At 38.9% G+C, this 20,822-nt stretch overlaps 1 protein-coding gene across 1 annotated transcript; it reads left to right on the top strand.

Moving 5' to 3' along the window:
• On the top strand, positions 4,248-19,515 carry LOC109235497 (importin-9). Its single transcript, XM_019401633.1, has 33 exons — positions 4,248-4,485; positions 6,925-6,986; positions 7,146-7,238; positions 7,830-8,001; positions 8,220-8,335; positions 8,512-8,598; positions 8,678-8,794; positions 8,883-8,946; positions 9,081-9,223; positions 9,556-9,603; positions 9,692-9,760; positions 11,253-11,328; positions 12,245-12,375; positions 13,381-13,440; positions 13,582-13,651; positions 13,803-13,867; positions 13,962-14,023; positions 14,106-14,229; positions 14,317-14,374; positions 14,514-14,626; positions 15,368-15,445; positions 15,527-15,589; positions 15,715-15,810; positions 15,928-16,037; positions 16,851-17,040; positions 17,537-17,651; positions 17,850-17,962; positions 18,039-18,116; positions 18,441-18,506; positions 18,583-18,714; positions 18,819-18,875; positions 18,964-19,044; positions 19,140-19,515. Exons 1-33 carry the CDS (start codon positions 4,374-4,376, stop codon positions 19,188-19,190), a joined length of 3,072 nt encoding a protein of 1,023 aa, XP_019257178.1. The 5' UTR covers positions 4,248-4,373; the 3' UTR covers positions 19,191-19,515.

The following is a 20,822-nucleotide window of genomic DNA, read 5'->3' as shown; positions in this document are numbered from 1 at the left end:
AAGACGGTTAAGGGTTGATTGTGTGACATATGGTTGTCTAGGTATACAATAAAGTTCGACGGTTCAAAGATATCAAATCTACCGATTGACCGAGTATATCCGACATATGTTCACTACGGAAAGTTCAAAGGGAAACCTACTTATCCAGATGCAATTAATCCTTACTTGCAAATCACACAGCTTTCATCTATGATCTTTCTTGATACAGCCATTCCCATTCATCCGGTCCGCCATGACTTGGGCGTCCTGCTCAAAGACACCAATCCGCTCCTTGAGACGCGCTTCTCTAAAGGCCGCAGTAGCCCTCTCCAACGCCCGTTGGGACTCGTGCACACGGATAGCTTCCGTCAACGCCCCAGCCCTCGACGAGGCATCCCTCACCTGAAGCTTCAATACCGCGACTTCACCCTCCAACGCAGTCACTTTCCCGCTCCATGCCGCAGCGGCCTGCGCCGCCTTAGCCTGGCCGTGGCGCTCACACTCAGCTGCAGCCCTCCTCCCCGCCTCGAGCTCCTCATCCTTCCGCCGGAGCTGCTCCTCGAGAGCACTCGCTCTGCCAAGTGCTTGCTGTGTCTGTACCTCCCGCCTCGCCAGTTCCTCGACCAAGGTCCGACTACGGGGATCATTCCTCAAGCGCACGCGCATCTCTCGGCACCGATCTCGGTAGCGGCGGTACTTCTCCAGCGCCCGCAAAAATATTCCCGAGCGGACGTTGGCTCGACGGATGCTCTCCACCTCCAACAAATAAGACTGCAAAGCAAAGACAACGATTAAGATAAAAGAACAAACTAAGGCAAAGAAGAAGCGAACCGACGTTATAGTGCATACCCTCAAGCCCATCACGGCCACTTCATTCATCAGTCCGACATCCGTAACGCCCCTCAACGACGCATTCTCGGCCTCCGAGCATAGCAGCTCGAACTGCGGCACCAAGCTTTCCCCTTGGAGCAATAAGTTCAACTCCGTGGGAACCTCGATGAAGCGAGATCGCCCCTCTGCGCGCACCGCTGAATTGGTGAAGCCTTCCTGGAACATACGGACGTCGTCGGGGTCTAAGTCGGATTCGGACTCGTAGTCATCCCCTACAACATCCCTTCCTCCTTCCGCCACCAGCGAGGTAGAACCCCCCGCCGTAGTCACTGAAGGAGCGCTTGCCTCACCAACCTAAGCAGTCGCTGAGGAACTACCTCCCATCTCAGCGACTGGAACCTCCAACTGGGTCGCCGTAGCGACGACATCATCATGGCCTAAGCCAGCCAGGGCAACCCCCATTGACTGTTCACCCTCAAGAGCTGGCGCCGCGACCGCACCCCTCTCCGCATCCGTCGGAGGAGAGTCCATCGGTATTGAGCGCGACACCGGCGCCGCCGTAAGTCGAGCGATTGCACCCGGCCGACGGAAGGCCAACTGAGGGGCCCTGACGCGGCGTGCCCTCCCTGATCACAGAAAAATAAAGTTGGTGAATAGGGTTGAAACAAAGCGGAACAGAAGAAGAAATCAATTTTTTACCCGCCACAGGTCTACGGCCATGCCTCTCCCAGAAAGACGCCCACGTGCGTATCCCCACCGTATGGGGGAGCACGGCCTCAACCCACTCACGAATCCCAGCCAACAGAGCCGGCGGCGACTTTTCGGCTACAAAATTGATACGAGTTAACGTTTATGAGCACAAGACGTAAGGAGGGGCAAAAAAGGGAATTCAATGATTAAGGAACTTACGTGCATGATTCCAAGCCTCTGGGAATCCAGTGGAGCACGCCACTAAATGTTCAGTCCTGATATAGAAGAAGTGCTCGAAAGGACGAGGGTCGACCTCATCATCCAGCGTCACAGTCAGGCCCCTCGTCCCGCGAGGGCACGCCCGAATCATGGTACCACGAACTTTCTGGGGAGCGTAGAGGCTAAGCACGTGCTGCAGCGTGACCTCCTTACCGGCCAGTTCTGCATATTTGATAAGCGTTGCTAATAATTTGTAAAGAGAATGAGCAAGCTGACCCGGGCATACCCCGTAGTAACGACAGAAATCAACCACTAGCATTGGAAGCGGGAGCTTAAACCCCAACTTGAAGGGATAGGCGTAAAAGACGCAGTATCCCCTACGGTCGGTGTGGACCCTTTCCTCGCTTCTAGCGAGAATGACGTCAGCATAGCTGGGGATGACCCCCTGTCCCTGTAATTGGGACATCCCAATCTCCCCCATTAATGGGGCTTCATCCACCTGATCCTCCCCACCATCGGCGGTGAAATCAGTCATTGGACCTCCGGGCAGAGATACTATCTCGTCGACCGATGGAGCATCATCGGTCTCCACCAGTTCTGCACCGCCCATTGCCGGAGATGGCTCTTCAGTCACCGGAGAGTTACCGGAAGATCAGTCGGAAGAACGTTTTGGGAAGAACTGCCTGCCATTGTTGATTCGATAACGAGAAAGAAACAAAGTTTGAGGGACGAAGACGGAAGTTATGTCAATCGAAGAATAAAGATGAAGGTGAATTAGCAGGAAGAAAAGCTTCTTCAGAATCTCTCTCAGACAAACAATGAGAATATAAAAAATGAATGCCTCAGCCCTCATTTATAGGCAACGCAAGTGGCTTTCATGAGCCCCAATAGCCATCATTAACTACATGACCAACCGCACACCGGTTCGATTCTACAGAAACGTGCATCATTATGACAAGCTCCATGAAGCAGCTTTTCAGTCGCCAATCGGCGTCTCGCCCTCGAAATGGTTGTAACGACCTATGAACGCTGAGGAGATGTTCCGCGCGCCCTCAAAATTTTGGACGTCGCCAAACACGTATCGAGCGTACCCTTACTCCCTTCGGTCGCACAACATACGATCCGTCCACCATGGTCGACGGGTATGCTCCCAAACAAACGTAAGGATCAAAGCACAACAAAGCTCGACCTCACTCGAATTAAGTTAAAGGGTCAAGTGCCTTCGCCAAGGAGGAGAGTCCAACCTCGATCGAACGGCGACTTAATAACACAATAACAAAACACTGACACTCTACAAGGCTAAGGGCCATCGCCAAAGAGAATTCGGCCTCGACCGAAGCGATAGCCGACCTCCCTATCCGAGTTTCTCAAACTACAGTTGATGAAATCCACTCATCGAGCTCGGCCAAGGCACGACCTCAATAAACGGAGGGACTAACTGTATGGGTCAGAATCCGACCCACGATAATTAACGAAGGTAATCCCGTCTTAAGCTAATTCATGATTGATTAGTGGTATGACCACTCAGAATTAACGGTATCCAACCCTTATCTGATTCGATCAGCAAGGCCACGGCCCGTCCGTCAGCATGAAGGCGAAACCCCAACGTGGTCACGGCCACTTATTGCCAGCTCACGAAGCTCACAGCTATAAATACCAAGAGAGGAAGCCCTAGTAAAGGGGGGCTTCTTCCTGACTATTCATGAGAGAGAGAGAAAGATATAACGAGACACATATTATGGGAAAGGGGAAGATCATTGTAAGGCTCTGAACCTCTTCACGGAGAGGCAGGCCAAATTAACACTATCAATAAAGGCTTTTAATGTTTCTCCTTTTAACTCTGAGTATTTATTTTTCGTTTCCTTCCTTTGGTCCAATGGATTATTACGGTTTGCTATGATTTTCCCGTGATTTATTTATATTGTTTTATACTCATAATGTATGTGATAACTTTTGAGCAAACACATCTATCCCGCCCCTATAACGATAGACTCTTAGATTAAGAAAAGTATTATCAAAATAGGTTGGAAAAATATAAGAGTAAAGAAACTAACCGAAGGAAAGAAAATTTCTGACAACATAAATAGTAAAATAACCAAAGCAAAAGAAACAACAAAAGTAATAAAATTGAAGAATAAGATAATAATAGAAGTAGAAATTTAATATAAAACATATGTAATTAAGTGTTTGAACAGTTATTAATTGTGGTAAATTTGTGAATATCCACACACAAAGGGATGAAAAGTCCACAGTTCAATTAATTTAGTTAGATATCAAAAGGACTAAATTCGAACTTTATCAATAACTGAGGGATATTTTAGGTGTCAAAATGAAAGTATCAGACAAGTTTTGGGTCGTTTATGTATTTGGCCACTTTTCATTGTTGTCAATTGTAAAATTTATTAATATTGAAAAGCCGCTGGGGCTCGGGAATAAAAGCCGCTGGACCGGGTGAACCCGGTCGGGCAAGTGATGCTGAAATAAACCGGGCAAAACCCTAACGAGACATATAAACATCCCCACATTACAAAAACCCAAATTCCCTCCCATTTGCCCCAACAAAGTGTGAAGTGTCTCATTCTTCATTTCCAACACACACACACACATAGCAAAAACCCTTCAAACAGCAGGGAATTAAGTGCGATATAATTTCAATGGATCAAGATCAACAATGGCTTATCAGCTGTTTAAGTGCAACTCTTGACCCAAATCAACAAGTCCGTTCTTTTGCTGAAACTTCTCTTCAACAAGCCGCCCTTCAACCTGGTAATCAATCTTTTCTTACCCCCTTCAATTTTACTTCAACTGATTTTAATGTAGAATCGATCACAATTTAGTTGGCGTCAGCTATATGAATTCTTTATATTGCTAAAAAGTTAGTGGGTTTGGTTAATTCTTGTGTTTGAGTTGCTTGGAAGTTGTGCTTAAAGGTCTGCAATTTATGTAAAGGTTGGATATATTTTAACCCCCTTCAATTTACTGTAACGGTTATTAATAGAAATTATCACAAGTTAGTTGGCATCAGCTATATGAATTCTTTATATGTTATGTTTATTTGATAAATCGATGTGTGATCCTACGACATTACTGGGCATTGTTAATTTTTGTGTCAAGTTGCTTGGAAGATGCTTAAAGGTCTCTTATTTATGTGAAGTTTTGATCATGGAGTTGTTTAATAGAACGATCACAAAATTAGTTGGCGTCAGCTATATGAACTCTTTAAATTTGTTCTGTTGTGTTTTATTTCAATAAATAGATGTGTTGGGTGCAGCCATGCTAAAAACTTAGCAGGGGTGGTTAAATTTTGTGTTTGAGTTGCTTGGAAGATGCTTAAATGTTTCTTATTTATGGAAAGTTTTGATCGTGGAGTAGTTTCTGTGAGTTTCTATTTGGAAGTTACTGGAGAATGTGTCAGTTGGGACGGTGTTAAAGTACAAATTCTTGACTTCAAGTTTGGAAACTTACTGGACGGCAAGGTTTTGGTCTAGTGGTAAGAGTGTAATACGTGATGTGTGGATAGGGGACACGTCATGGGTTTGAACTGTGTCGCAAACAAAAGCCTGGTATTTAAGCAGAGAAGACTTGAAGGGCAGACCATTATACACCAACTTTTGAACCGTGCGTTACTGGACCTCAGAGGTTTCTTGGTTATCAAAACAAAAAAAAGTTCAGAAGCTAACTGTTCATGTCAAAGATTTGAGGTACCCTTTTGTGTTTGAGTTGCTACGGAGATGCTTATAGGGCTTTATTCTCTTAAAAGTTTTGATTTTGGATAATGTGTTGTTTGAATATTGTAAAAAAGTGTCAAATACTAAGTTCAAGTAGAAATTAACTGCTGATGTCAAAGTTAAGGTACTCTTATGGTCAATCAAAATTAAACCTTGTCTTAGAGATCCTAAAAGGTGAAACTGAAGTCAGAGATGGCTACTTTTGCTATTCGATTGACTCCGTTTATTGGGTGATTTTGAGATTGGTTAACGATATTTCAATGTCCAGACAGTTGAAATGCACTTGGAAATTCTTTTATGATTTTTCCTTTCTGTCTGAATCTGGAGCAGTACAAGAAGCATACTTTCCCACCTTCCAGCAAGTTAGATTGTAACTGAAAATGATACATCAGAGGGATGGTACTTTTTGCTTCTTGTTAAATATATGAACTGCGGCATGTGGGACTTAATAGGAACCGGCGTCGGGTGCAGGAATGAAGAGGTGCTACCAGTGTTTGAAGGAGAGAAGCTGCTGTGTAGTGTATTTTGAAAGGAGGGGTTCGTGTATGCAGTGTTGGAGATATATTTGGTCTAGGGAGATATGCTCCTAATGTTAGTTTGAATGTGATTGACCAATTTCTAGTGTTAGAGGGCATGGTGCTACTCTCTTTATAGTTTATACTGATTTCGTTATTCTTCCCTACTTTAATTATGCTACAACTTCTCTACGACAGATTTGTTGGATAATGGAGGTCACAAAGATGGAACTACTTATAGATTTAGGCGCCATGGGCCCCTCGTTTTATAAAGATTTTCTTTCCAAAATTCCCTTGTTGTAATTTTTAAAATCTATGCATGTCAAGGTTTGGACATTTTCAATATTACAGTATTTTGCTACTTGCAGACCGCCAAGATACATAGTGGAATGGACATTTAACATGACATATATGGCTTTTGTCGGAATTTAGAAACTTGAAGAAAGATAGAAGCAGTTAAAAGTTTCAAATGCCAAGAGTGAAGTTCAGAGTTTTTTTAAAGAAAGAGCAAAAAGAATGTGTTGATGTGCTGGTTATTGCATTGTGAGGAACTTGGTCAAATATCTTGTTTGTACACTATTAATACTTTCTCATCAAATCTAGCCATTGTTTTTTAACCTAGTAACTAGTAATATCATTTTTCTCTTTACAGCTTGGATGAGTGAACTTATCTTTCTTGATAGCATATTCAATATTTCCAAGTGAGAAAAAAAGAGAAGAGAAATTATCAAAGCACGAAGTATTGCTTATCTACGAACTTGTATAACAATCCATTAAGTCTTGATTACTGCCAAAGATTACATGTCCAGAATTAAGCTTCTGTCATGTGTGTGAACTTTGCTGATCTATAAACGTGGCTGGGTTTAGATATTGAAGGATTCTTCATGAATTTATTCAATTTCTTTGACAAATTTTCAAGACAGGAGAAACTTTAATCTTTGTTAATTTGTCTTCTCTTGAAGGTTTCGGAAGCGCATTGTGTAGAATTGCGGCAAGGAGAGAGCTATCTTTGGGATTACGTCAAATATCCTGTTCTTATTGCAGAAACTATATATTAGCTTCTTTTCATTCCTTTCAAGTTGTACCAATGTGATAATCCATGATGGACTAGGCTTATGCATGTCGATTTCGTTGATTGTCTTTTTTGCTTCCTTTTGTCGTTGTAAGCTTAACTTGCCTTTACCTAGCTGCTGTTATTCTAAAGCAGTTTATAAAGAAACACTGGCAGGAAGACGAGGAGGGTTTTGAGCATCCTGTTGTTTCAAGTGATGAAAAGGTCTCTCTTCCTGTTTCCCTTGGATCTCTGTTTCATCTCCTAATTTTTTTACAGTTTTCTTAACAATATTTATCGCTTCTTTGAGATAATTTTTTTAATTGCAGATCTTTAATATGCGGGATTAACTTAATGTTACTGTTATTAACCTTTTGCTCTTTTGGTCAGTTTGTGCTATTAAATGTAGAACCACTGATTAGTTTGTTCTGGATCATCGTGATATTTTCTCTAATTTTCTGCATAGGCAGTTTGGGGTTTAGAATAAGAAGAACAGGGCAGTAATAACAACTTGTGGTTGGAGTGTGAAAAAATCAAAGTTTAGATCGATATAACAGTAGGATATTTACTCAGTGTCATCTTGTTTATAAAAGTTATCGATTCAAAAAAGGAAGAAACCTCTAGCAAGATTGAGCAAGAGATAGGGCTCATGCACGAACCTAAAATGTATCGACAAACTTCCTTCCTGCATTACCTGCTTTATGAGGATCTAGATCGTATAGTATCTTTGGGATTACATCTCAGGTGTTTAGGGAAGCTCTGTTTTTTTCACTTTCTCTGTGCAGATCCCTGGTGTAATTCTGTGAGTTTTATCAGGTAGCTATACGTGGCCTGCTGTTGCCGTTGCTCGATGATCCTCATAGAAAGATCTGCACTGCCATTGGTATGGCTGTGGCATCTATTGCCCATTGTGATTGGCCAGAAGACTGGCCTGACCTTTTACCGTCACTAATGAAGTGTATATCTGACCAAACAAACATGAATGCTGGTGAGTAATTTTCTTCACTTTATCATGAAGTTAAGGGATTGTAATCAACTTGTTTTGGTCATCTGAATTGTCATGCAACTTACTGGTTGGCACCCTTTTCTTTGCTGATTGTAATAACCTTGTTTTAGTCACCTGAATTGTCATGCAACTTACTGGTTGGTACTCTTGTTTTGCTGACTGTTTAAAACTAATTTAGACGCGGTGTTTAAATTGTGCAGTTCATGGAGCTTTGAGGTGCTTAGCTCTTGTATCGGCGGATTTGGATGATATGATGGTTCCAAAGCTTGTTCCTGTTTTGTTTCCCTGCTTGCACACTATTGTTTCATCACCTCAGGTTAATTTAGTTTACTGTGGCTTTCCGTTGGCTGTTCTTTGAAGTTAACTTGAATTTGTGGAAGTAGATATCTTAACTCTCTGACAAATGGTAGTGGTTAGTAATTTCTTTAATTCTTTGCTTCTCTTGTGTCACCCAGAAAGCACTGCTCTTCAGGTTCCTCTATTTTTGTGCAGATCTATGAGAAACCTCTGCGCATGAAGGCCCTTTCAATAGTTTATGCTTGTACCTCAATGCTGGGGGCTATGAGTGGTGTGTATAAGGTATTTTCGTTCTGTGAAAAATATTTGAAGCTTACAACATTGAGTTATTATATCATCATTGGTTATCCTTTGTGTTAAGACGGAGACGACTGGAATGATGTCACCTATGCTTCCATCTTGGATCAAACAATTCTCTTCTATTCTAGAACATCCAGTGCAATCTGAAGACCCTGATGATTGGAGCATCAGGATGGAGGTTGATTTTCTTTGTTTTTGTCAAAATTATATGATGCTGTATTTCATACGTTGTGTCATAGATTATAACTTCCCCTCGTTACGTATAGGTTATAAAGTGCTTGAATCAGTTCCTCCAGAACTTCCCAAGCCTCATGGAAAGTCAATTTAGGGGTCAGTATCCTCATCTATTCTCCAGGACTAGGTTACTCCTTTATAGTCTATGTTAAAGTGATATTGTCAAGCATAGATGGTAAAATATGCTGACATTTCTGGCTATTATTTTTTGTTATCCTACTTCATTTCAGTTTTTATGGGGCCATTGTGGCAGACATTTGTATCATCTCTAGGAGTGTATACACGATCATCGATCGAAGGAATAGAAGATCCTTATGATGGGAGATATGATTCTGATGGTGCAGAACAAAGTCTTGAATCATTCATCATCCAGGTAAAAGAGACCGAGCTCTGTTGTAATCTAATAATCACTAGTCAAAGCTCATTTAAATGATATCTGGCTTCAGTAAAAACAAAAGTTTCAGACGTTCAGACTTTTAGATTTCAGGCGCAACTTGTATCTGTTGCAACATTTGGAATTGTTAAGGTTATGTTCTTTTACTATGGAAAATTAAATCTTCTTTTTCCTCTTTCATATGTAAGCAGAATCGTAATTTGATCTTCAAATTATTTGTTTGATTCTTAAATTGGTGATTCTTATCTTGTGTTTTCTTTTGTTTTAGCTTTGTCTATATGAGTAAACCATTTTTTCTTGCGGTCTTGCAGTTATTTGAGTTTCTATTGACTATTTTGGGCAGCCCCAAATTTGTAAAGGTGTGTTGCATAACTTTCTTTAGTTGTCTGTGCCTTCTTATTTATAATAATGGTTGATGATGGTACACAGTTGGAGATATCATTGTAGGTAGTCGGAAGCAATGTAAAGGAGTTGGTTTACTATACTATTGCCTTTATGCAGACAACAGATCAACAGGTAATGATAGTTTCCTTTTTCAAGCTATGATTGTGCATATCTGGTTTATATTGGCGTAAAAGAACTAGAAAACACTTAAATTTAAGTTATCTCGGCCTGCTAAAAAAGACATAATCATCAGTCAAAACCTCTGATCAAAGAGTGCTTGGATAACCTTAACAAATTAGATGATTAACCTTTTAACAAGTGTATCTGATTTTTAAACATGCTAAGTTTTGGAGCTTTTGTTTGTTATGGAAGTAGATGCTGCTTACTGTGGGTTTTGTGCCCTTTTGGCTTCTAATTTCCAAACCGGGGGTGGTGGTGGAGATGGTGTGTCACTCACCCCAGAACAGTGTGGTCGTGGTGCCTGTGCATCTTAGAGTATTTCCCTTGTGATCCTCTTGGTATCTTATGCTTTGACTTAAAGATGCAATTTCTTTGTTTTACTGATTATTTAAAACTTGGGGTTTGGCTTGATTTCATGCTTTGTCTACATTGATTATGGAAAACTATTTAACAGCAATTAGAGGGAAGAAAGTATTGGTATGAGTTCACCCAGTAGACAGTGGATGTCTAAGTGAGGGGATGCTTACAGAGCACTTATAAAAGTTCTTTTTTCCTTACCTAGGTTGAATTAGGTTTTAAGACGTCACGATTACCAGTTTCTTGGTTGTCTTCCTTCTTATCCTCATCATGCTATTGTGTTTGCATTTCATATGTTATGCATGTAATGAAGTTCTTGTTTTATTTTAGATGACCAACTATATATATATATATATATATACACACACACACACTTTGGAAAGACAACCATATATATATATATATATATATATTTGGTAAGTATACTCTATTCAGTATTCACTTAGACAACACCGAGTGCTGGTGATATGGTTGTCTTTCCAAAGTGTGTATATATATATATATATTTGGTAAGTATACTCTATTCAGTATTCACTTAGACAACACCGAGTGCTGGTGATATGGTTGTCTTTCCAAAGTGTGTGGAGTTAAGGAAGTCATCAGTGTGTCGAAGTGATTTATCTTATTCAAGTTACACCAAAACGTTGAAGATTGTAAACATCTAAATTTAACCGACTCTAGCACTTCTGATCTGTTCCAAGATTTGTGAGCTGCTTCTTCATTCTCTGCACTCTCTAGCTAGTGACATTATTCCTCAGGGTTTTTGGTATTACCCACTGCACCTTCAGAGAGATTAAGGAACAGGCTCCATGTCTGCCAAACTGCAGGAGATATATATTAGGTTCAGTATAGATGTCAGCCTGTTTTTCAGTCGTGCTGATATTAATAGCAGGATTTTGTGTCTGCTTTCAAGTCTGCAGTATTTTTGTTTCTACTAATCTCCCTTTCTATGGAATCAATGCATCTACTTCTATGTTTGCTATTTGATCACAACTTTTTACTTGTTTTTATATGCCTTATTTAATTATAGGTATAAAAAAAGTTTCCATATGCCTTCTGTGTTTATCTTGTCTTTTTTGGATCGCAGGTTCACACCTGGTCTATTGATGCCAATCAATATGTTGCTGATGAGGATGATAATACTTACAGCTGTCGTGCTTCTGGTAAGCGGTTTCTAGGTGCTAACTTTCACCTTTTTCACACACCCTGAGGTCTCTCTGTTTCTTTCTCTCTCAGCGAGCAATCTCTCAGTGGATAGGAAGTACAAGTTATTTCACACTTAGGATCATTAACATAGTATTGCATCAAGGGTAACTATTATCAGACAAATGAGATATTATTTAGAAGGTTTAGTGTTTTAATGTGTTTGTGTAGGTAATTGTGTTTTATGTTATCCAAAAATCGTTTACTTTTCATCTTTGAATGGTTTTCTTTGCCATCATATTCTTGTACTCTGTTAAAGGTTAAATAATGTCATCAGTTCACAGCTTCATGCAAAGCACAGTTAACAAAGAAGTACATGGATGTACATGCGAACTTATTTAATTCATGAACTCTAGCAGCTGCTTCCCCATGAGAGACTGGTTTATCTCTCCTACTGTTTCAGTGGTCTGGTATGCAAGGTTGAATATTATGATGCTAATTTACTGACTAATATACAAGTATATGACAATATTTAAGTGGTTGAGGGTTTGACTTTTCCTACCCTCAATACCAAATTTATGCTAGTGATGTAAAGCAGGCCAGTTTCACTTTCATCGAAGAGGAGTTTTCTCATTTCAATGTTGCCTGTTTGCATATAGAAAACTTAAGGATCAGATATTCAGATTTAAGTTGTTTTCTTGTATTAAAGTTAGAAAACTTAAGCTCATGCTAACAAATAAAAAAATGATTTTTGGGGGTTGTTTTCTCAGTTTTGGGCATCTTAACTGCTGGATGTTCTTTCTTTCTTCTTGGTTTTGATCTAGTGACAATTTGTTGTTGAGTTTCTGACCTCTCATGCCAACTCTGCGCATGATGTATCTATGCAATCGGATTGCTCTATTCTGTACTTTACTTGATATGAAACACTTATTCCAGGTGCCCTTTTGCTGGAAGAAGTCATTAGTTCTTGTGGTACACACGGAATTCATGCTATCATTGACTCAGCGAAGACGCGATTTAGCGAGTCGCAGCAAGAAAAAGCATCTGGTGCTTCGGGCTGGTGGAAAGTAAGTGGAAAAGACTATGTGTTGACAGCTTTGATGCTAATTAGCTTATTCAACTCTCTTCTCAATGCTCTATGCTATACATGGTCTTTGGTATGGGTATTATATATGTGAATGCATCTAGCATGAGTATGCTCAACTTCCAGCCTGAATTTTGAAAGATCTATCGTAAGTAACTTTAGGTAAATGAAGAGTCTAGTTGAGGAGTAATAATGTAAAGAAGTAATCTCACAAGCAATTTTGGATCAGCAATCTTTTGTTGAACTGTGAATAGTACTCTAACTTGCTCGGCTATCTGCTCGTAGTTTTGTTTTGCATTGTGATCTACTTTTAATTTCAACATTTGTCATATTATTTGCATTTTATGAGCGAAAAGTTTGAAGTCTTATAATCTATTGGTTGATCTTGTTTAGTAAAGTCAAACGATTTCATCCATAGTACACCAAGATAGTCTCAAGTACATTAAAATATGGGTGTGTGGGGTTTTATTCTATCAGACCTATTCAACTGTTACAAAATGAAAAATGTCTTTACACCAGATATGTGATTCAAGAAAAATGACCTTTCTTTACTCCCCCTATCCTTCTCAATACAACATCTCCTAATACTCTCATTGTGTAATGTCTAGAAAAGACACGGCGGTGTTGTCTCCCAAATTCTTTTCCTATGGTTTCCTATTCTCTGTACGCTTCAGCACACAATTGGCAACATTGTCCTCATGCATACCCAACTAATGAGAGAACAGGGTTCAGAGAGTAGCAATCCTGCATTGTAGTGAGAGATGATCTGTATCCTCGCCACTCTTGTTACACATCAATGGCACCGTCTCACCACAATCCTTCTTAATTCCCTAAGATTGTCAGCAGTAAGAATTGCGTTCCATACTGCACACAATATGGAAAATATTGGTTTTTAATGCTCCATATTCCTCCTTTTGCTAAACCAATATAAGCATTTTACGAGTAACACTCTTGCACCATGCCCCCTGATACTCTTTACTTTTGGCAGATGAGGGAGGCCACACTTTTTGCTTTGGCTTCGGTGTCTGAACAATTACTTGAAGCTGAGGTTCGTGTTACTTATAATACTAAATGGCGATTTCCTGACTTTCTGCTTGTTAACTTAAAAAATAAAAGAGTTCAGTGGCTGAAAGATTCATGTTGCTGTGTCTATTGCAGTAATTACTTATTTGTTGGATTTTCCTCTCAGGTCCCTGAAATAACTAAAGTCAGTTTAGGAAATACTTTAGAACAAATTCTTTCAGAAGACATGGCAACAGGTAAATCTGGTTTTGTAGATCAAATTGGATTTTATGTTACATGGTATGGAGATACATGTGTGAGGTTTGCTGTATTGGATATAGTATAGACGGGCACTAAGGTAGATATTGAGATATCTCTAATAAATTAGTGCTCTCGTGGATTTTGCAGGGGTAAATGAATATCCCTTCTTATATGCCCGTATGTTCTCTTCCATTGCCAAATTCTCCTCCATGGTAATTATCTTTGTAATTCCCATCAATGCAGTTAAGACTTCATCTTTTCTTTTGCTATGCAACTATATGGCTCACAATTAACTTGTTTGTTCAGGTCAGCCAGGGTCTAATTGAACACTTCCTATATGCAGCCATCAAGGCACTTAGCGTGGATACGTGAGGACCTAATTTAGTACTTAATTCTTCTATCAAAGAAAAATAAAGAACTTGGTTATTAATGATGATTAACTACATACAGGCCTCCACCTGTAAAAGTAGGGGCATGTAGAGCACTTTCTCAACTTTTACCTGATACGAATAAAGAGATTCTCCGTCCTCATTTCTTGGATTTATTTTCATCACTCACAGATCTTCTTAAGCATGTAAGTAACTATGAAAGTAAACTTCCTCCTTACTGTCTATTTTTTTCTCACTGTTGTTGAAGCTAAGGTTGAATGTCTGCTCCACAGGCTTCTGATGAAACCATGCATCTAGTGCTTGAAACACTGCAGGAGACTGTAAAAGCAGGTTAGAAGAATATAAGACAGTATGAGTTCAACTTAGCATGCAGTACCGCTTTGGAGTTTCAAAGCTTTCTAGTGGAGTATCCTCCTAAAATTTTTGAAGCTCTTTGTTTGAAGTTTCTAACATATTTTTGCTTTTGTAGGCCCTGAGTTCGCAGTATCTACTGAGCCAGTTCTCTCTCCTATTATCCTCAATATGTGGGCTTCAAATGTTGCGGACCCTTTCGTCAGCATTGATGCTCTTGAGGTTCTGGAGGTAGTAATTGAAAGGTTTTTCTTTGATTACAAAAATCTAATGTAACAATGTTATATGTACTTCACCAGAAAATTGAATTGGCATGTACTGTATGCGTGATACAGTCTATAGATGGGAGTTCACTGTCAGCTAGGTTAATTTTAGATGACAGGCTGAACTGTTAAAATCACCCAGCGTCTTGGTGTGCTAGTTAAATCCTTTTTACTGTTCATGAATTTAGTTATTTGACCATCTTTGGTATTGCTCTAGCAAAGTCTCCTCTCAATTTTAGCCAAAAATTGGATTGGTAGTGGATTGATGTTCGATCTAAACGTAAGGTCGACAAGTAGTACAGTCCTGTTTCTGCTTCCCTATGATTTTGATTGGCAGGTGTAAGCAAATCAAACTATGATGCAATGTTGCACCAAAACCAGGAGAACTTGGAGTCTTGGACTATTAACTGCATTTGTAGAAGTTATTTCTGTCTTTGAACCTATCTCCTTTCCTTGGGCTCAGGTTAAAGAGCAACATATGTTTGTGGTTTGAAGTAACTGGACATCCGTAATGAGCCTTTTTATGTGTGTGTGTGTGTGTGATTATGTTATATATAATGTTTTCCTTTCAGATGAATTCTCACTTTTCATACAGTTATCATTTGAGTTTAAAGATTTCTGCTCTGTGACGTAGTTTGCTCACGTAATTTTAGTTATATTATCTTCTGTTATAATGTAAATTGACCTCCAATTTTTCTTTTGCTTGCAGGCAATAAAAAATGCTCCCGGTTGTATGCACCCACTGGTTTCTCGAGTTTTACCTTATATTGGGTCCATTCTAAATAAAGTATGCATGTTTTTTAGGAATTAGATTATTACAAAAAGTTTGTATTAGTTATAGTGTCTGATTGTTGTCGGCATCTTTCAGCCACATCAGCAGCCAGAGGGTTTAGTCGCTGGTTCACTAGATCTCGTGACAATGTTGTTGAAGGTGATGTTCCACGTCAAATAAGGATCTCTGTGAATACCATCTTTATGTAACTTCTATATTTCCTTTTTGGCTGGAAGATATTCTGTTATAAAGTTTCTAATGTATCAATTATGTTTTTATTTCAGAATGCCCCAACTCACATTGTAAAGGCGGTGTATGAAGTCTCTTTTGATCCTGTTGTTCGTATAGTCCTTCAAAGTGACGATCATAGTGAAATGCAGGTTAAATTTGTGGACTTTGTTTTGTACTTGGCAATCGCTCCTAACATACACTTCTGTTAGGATCACTTACGATGCTCAGAAGTTAGAAGTAACCTATTGGTGTTGGTTTGAGTCCAGAATGCAACACAGTGCTTAGCTGCTCTTATATCTGGGGGGAAAGAAGAATTGCTTGCTTGGGGAGGTGATACTGCATTAGCGATGAGAAGTTTGCTTGATGTGGCTTCAAGGTGGGGTTCTCATTCTTCCTTTTTCATGAGCCTTATTGAACCGTTGAATTTCAAGTTGTCTGGTTATCATGCTTCATTTTGTAATATGGGGCTGGTAGAGCTCATCGACCCATCATCTTTTTTTGCTCAATGAATCTCTTCGATTTTCCTCTTTAACATGATGCATAGATGTTATATCAAGATACATACACAACATAAGTTGATTATTCTGCTTAGGACTACGCGACTTTGCTGTTACAATTGGAATGCCCAAAGGATAAGAATGAAAAAACAAAGATTATAAGGCGAAAGCTGAAATCTTTTAGATTGCTGTACTACTTTTACCACCACCAACAACATACCCAGTATTTTCCCACACAGTGGGGTCTGGGGAGGGTATTGTGTACGCTGACCTTATCCCCACCTTGTTAGGGTAGAGAGGCTGTACTACTTTTACCGTAGACTTTTAATTGTGCACTTTCTTTCTTCTGGGGGGGGGGGGTTTGTGGCTCTGACAGGGGTACAACCTGATGGTAAGAAGTTAACCACATCTATACTGCTCTTGAGTATTAGTTTCTTCAGGTATTGGGAACCTGAGGCATCTACAATTGCTACATAAGTTTGAAGATCAGCTAGAAGGGATCATATTGAGCTTGTCCAGCTTTAACTTCTCCTTTGTTTATTCATGATTAACTTGAAGAAATTGCCTGTGGTCTGAATATGTTGCTTTAGGCTTGATTCTCAAGTTAAAAAATTGAAATATGAGGGATACATAATCATAGACATATCTACGATGTGGCTTGAATGATTGATTGTTTATGATCTTGCATGCAGGCTTCTGGATCCTGATCTAGAAAGTTCCGGAGCACTTTTTGTTGGGAGCTATATCCTTCAACTTATTCTGCATCTCCCTTCACAAATGGCCCAACATATCAGAGACCTGGTTGCTGCACTTGTGAGGCGCATGCAATCTTGTAAAATTTCTGGGTTAAGAAGCTCTTTGTTGGTTATTTTTGCCAGATTGGTATGCTTTTCTCGTCCTTATTTGAGGATCTGTCTTCACATTTTTGGCTGGTAACTGCTGATTTATGTAGTCTCGTTTCGGTCGCACAATGAACTAAATTTGCATATATAGACATGCCACTTTTTGGTGGTAAATGTTAAGTAAGGAGTAGACACTAACACAGTTGCTGACTCTACACAGACAAAGGGTCTTTTTCCAGGCTAGCCTTTAATTCACAATATTTTGGGATGCTTTAGGATCAGAACCAAAACAAAATTGTTATTTTCTTTTCGCTTTTTCTAGAAACTAGTAATCGTTTGCCAGCATATCTTCTGACAACAATCACATATTACGATGTCTCTGCTGTTGCTTTGCTTTTAAATTAGTGATTTGATAAACAAGATGTAAAAGATCTTTCCTTTACATAACTATCTGTAAGTTTTTAGTAATGAATTTGGAGATATTGGTTTTAATTGCCTTTTCTCATTGAACTTGATGCTTCCCTATGTCTATGTAGGTCCACATGAGTGCTCCTCGCGTTGAGCAATTTATTGAGTTATTGGTCTCTATTCCAGCGGAAGGTCATCCTAACTCCTTCGCTTACATAATGTTTGAGTGGACAAAGCAGCAAGGCAAGTAGACAGGCTTGTTGGTCCGTCAGTGGCATTATGTTGGAACGCGTAACTGCATTGTTTTGAGCATATTATTGATCTTTTGTTCTACTTGCTTCATCTGCCTTGTAGTTTGCTTAGGGAATTATGCATCATGAGCTACATCTTGACAGCTGCTTGTGTATTTACTCTGTACTAAAAAAACATGCTAATATTCAGGGGAAATTCAGGGGGCTTACCAAATTAAAGTCACCACGACCGCTTTGGCTTTACTTTTATCTACAAAGCATGTTGAATTGGGGAAACTGAATGTTCAAGGCCATCTAATTCAGGTTGGTTATACTTGTTGATTCTTTCGCAAGCAGAGTCCACCAATGACCTAAAATCTATTTTGTGGGTATTTCGAAGTCTACTGCTGGGATAACTACACGCTCAAAAGCTAAGACAGCTCCAGATCAATGGACGTTGGTGCCTCTTCCTGGAAAGGTATTTTTACCGTTCCCATATATGATAGTTGGTTTCAAAATTGATGCCAGCCTGTTCTTTTTCCGTATTTTATGGCACACTGGGCATGAAATATATGCCAACAAACTCGTTCTTGGGTTGACATTTCTTGCTCACCAGTGAATGATAAATTGATCTCTTTACCAGAGTCTTTGCGTTTTCATCTGTGTTTCAGCATTTGTTTGAGACTTTTTTGATGCATTCTTTTTATCTTTGTGTGTTTTATCGGCTGATACGTAATTTAACATTATTGAATAGTAGCATCATCTATTTTTCTGACAGAACTTATGTTTATGGACTTGATAGATTCTTGCTTCATTAGCAGACACCTTAATTGAAATTCAAGAGCAAGTTTTAGTTGGTGGCGACGAGGTAATTATAGTCCTTAAAACACTGTTAAGACAAGTCTATAGGTTTTCTAAATCTTGCACAAAATCATTGGTGCCAGGATAGTGATTGGGAAGAAGTTCAAGAAGGAGATGTCGAGACAGATGAAGCTGTGGTTTTATCAAGTAGTGTTATACCCCGTGGTAGACCATCCTATGATTACCTTGACGCGATGGCCAAGGCTTTCGATGAGGTTTTTGTCAAATGCTGCTATTCTTTCTCTATCTCCATCTGTCCATCCATCAATTTCCTTAAAAATTTGGTCATCATATTTTAATCCTTAACATGCTTTACTAGGACGGGGATGATGGAGACGATGATGACCTTCTTAGTGGTGCCGACCCCCTTAATGAGGTATTTGTTTAGAACAAATACATCATATCTGAATGCTATCTTTCCTTCATGGAGTATAAACTGACCATCAATTCAATTGCGTCGGCAGATTAATCTGGTGAATTATATAGTAGATTTTCTCAAGAAGTTCGCTCATAGTGATGGAGCAATTTTTAGTCATCTTTTACAGGTCAATTCCAATTCTTATAAGTGACTCAATCGAATATATAAGTAAAATATTATATATTGAACCTATATTATGGTTTTAACATCTGTTTTTTCCAGAGTTTGACGAAAGCTCAACAAGATGCAATTCAAATGGTGCTGAAGCAATGAGGATTCTTTTGTTGTACAAAAGGTGAGGACAATGTTCATTTGTGAAAGTTTCTGGTTTGGCCTACAAAGTTTTTATTCTTTTCCCCAAAATTGGCTCTGGGTGAGAGTGGCTGTGAGTTTGTAAAGCGCGAAATTTCATATGTTTTTTTATTTATTGTTTTCTTTCTATTAAAACGCGTAATATAATGTAGCAGTTTATAGCTTCATATCTGTGTGTCAATCGTGGAACTACATGATGTGATTCATTCTTTTGTACCAGATAACATTTCCCTTGCTTCAAATTTCCCCATTATTTTCATCTTATTTGATAGAAAAGTTCTGGTTGTATACAGCTAGTTCTGTAGCTATTGATTAATATGATATCGTGAAAGCAGCAGCCTTTTGTGTTTTACTTCTCTTTTGACAAATTATTGATAGGGTGAACCGGTGAACTAATGTAGCATTCCAATTAAGTGAAAGAATAATAGGTACTAATCAGACTATATTTTGTACTACTAGTATAATTTTAATTGACATGATTGCAGAGGATTTTGTTCAACACATTGTCTCTCTAATTTTCTTAACAAACATTTAGTGTGTTGTTCGAGTGTTTGTTGACCGTGGATAAGACCCTTGATAGGAAGGTGTGAAGGTATTCAGGTAGAAGGTTAGTAGGTAGACGAGTGTGTTCCCCGGCAATTCCACTGTTATCAATGTCAATCTTGTATTCTATTATTGTTAGATTTCTATCATTTGCTTTTGCCTCGTTTTCTTATTATTTTGTGCTCGTTACCGCTTGTTGCTTCTGCTTTATTTTCATCTTTGCTCGTGCTGAGGGTCTATTGGAAACATCCTCTCTGCATACTCACTACCCTCTTTAGAGCCCACTTATGGAATTATATTGAGTTTATTGTTGTTGTTCAAGTGTTTGCTCATTGCTTTGGCTTGCGAGTGAGATTTCTTCTCATTATAGTCACCTCCGCGAGATACATATTGTAAATTTAAAATGAAAAAAGGTAAATGTATTCCTTTTCTAAAATTTATATTTCACAATTCAAAATTATATCAAAACACTAAATGATTGGTGGTTCACTAAATTTGAAATATACATGCATGGTGTCCTTTTAAAGAAAATATCTTCCATGGGATAAAAGAGTGGATTTAATTCATATCATTGTTATTGTAGAGAAATCTATACTATCAAGGTAATTTAATAGGTAACTTACTGGATTTTTTTAGTTTACTCCAAGCTTTATAGGGATAGTTATTTTTATTTATTTTTTAGGTGATATGCCATTGTATATAACACTGTAAGAGTAATTGTAATAAGAAGTTTATATCCACTTTACATGAGCATGAATATATCAAAATACTATAAGGGGTCGTTTGGTTGGAAACAAGTTATTCCAGGATTAATTATCAAGGATAATTTATTCCAAAATTGTTATCTCACATTTTAATAGGGACAAAAATAACACTATGATCCTGGATTAATCATACCGCAATTTTATTCTAACCAAATGTGAGATAAACTTATCTTAAATTTAATCCTGGAATTAATTTCTTTTATTCCTCGTATCGAATGAGCTCTAAGTGCTTATAGATTTAACTGGGGGTGGGGTTAAAATTCGAAAAATTGGATATTTAGGTTCG

This window comes from Nicotiana attenuata, chromosome 12, assembly GCF_001879085.1.
Source record: "Nicotiana attenuata strain UT chromosome 12, NIATTr2, whole genome shotgun sequence".
In the NCBI taxonomy this organism is placed as follows: Eukaryota; Viridiplantae; Streptophyta; class Magnoliopsida; order Solanales; family Solanaceae; genus Nicotiana; species Nicotiana attenuata.
Note: the sequence above shows the minus strand (reverse complement) of the source record. Positions and strands in the feature narration are given on the sequence as shown.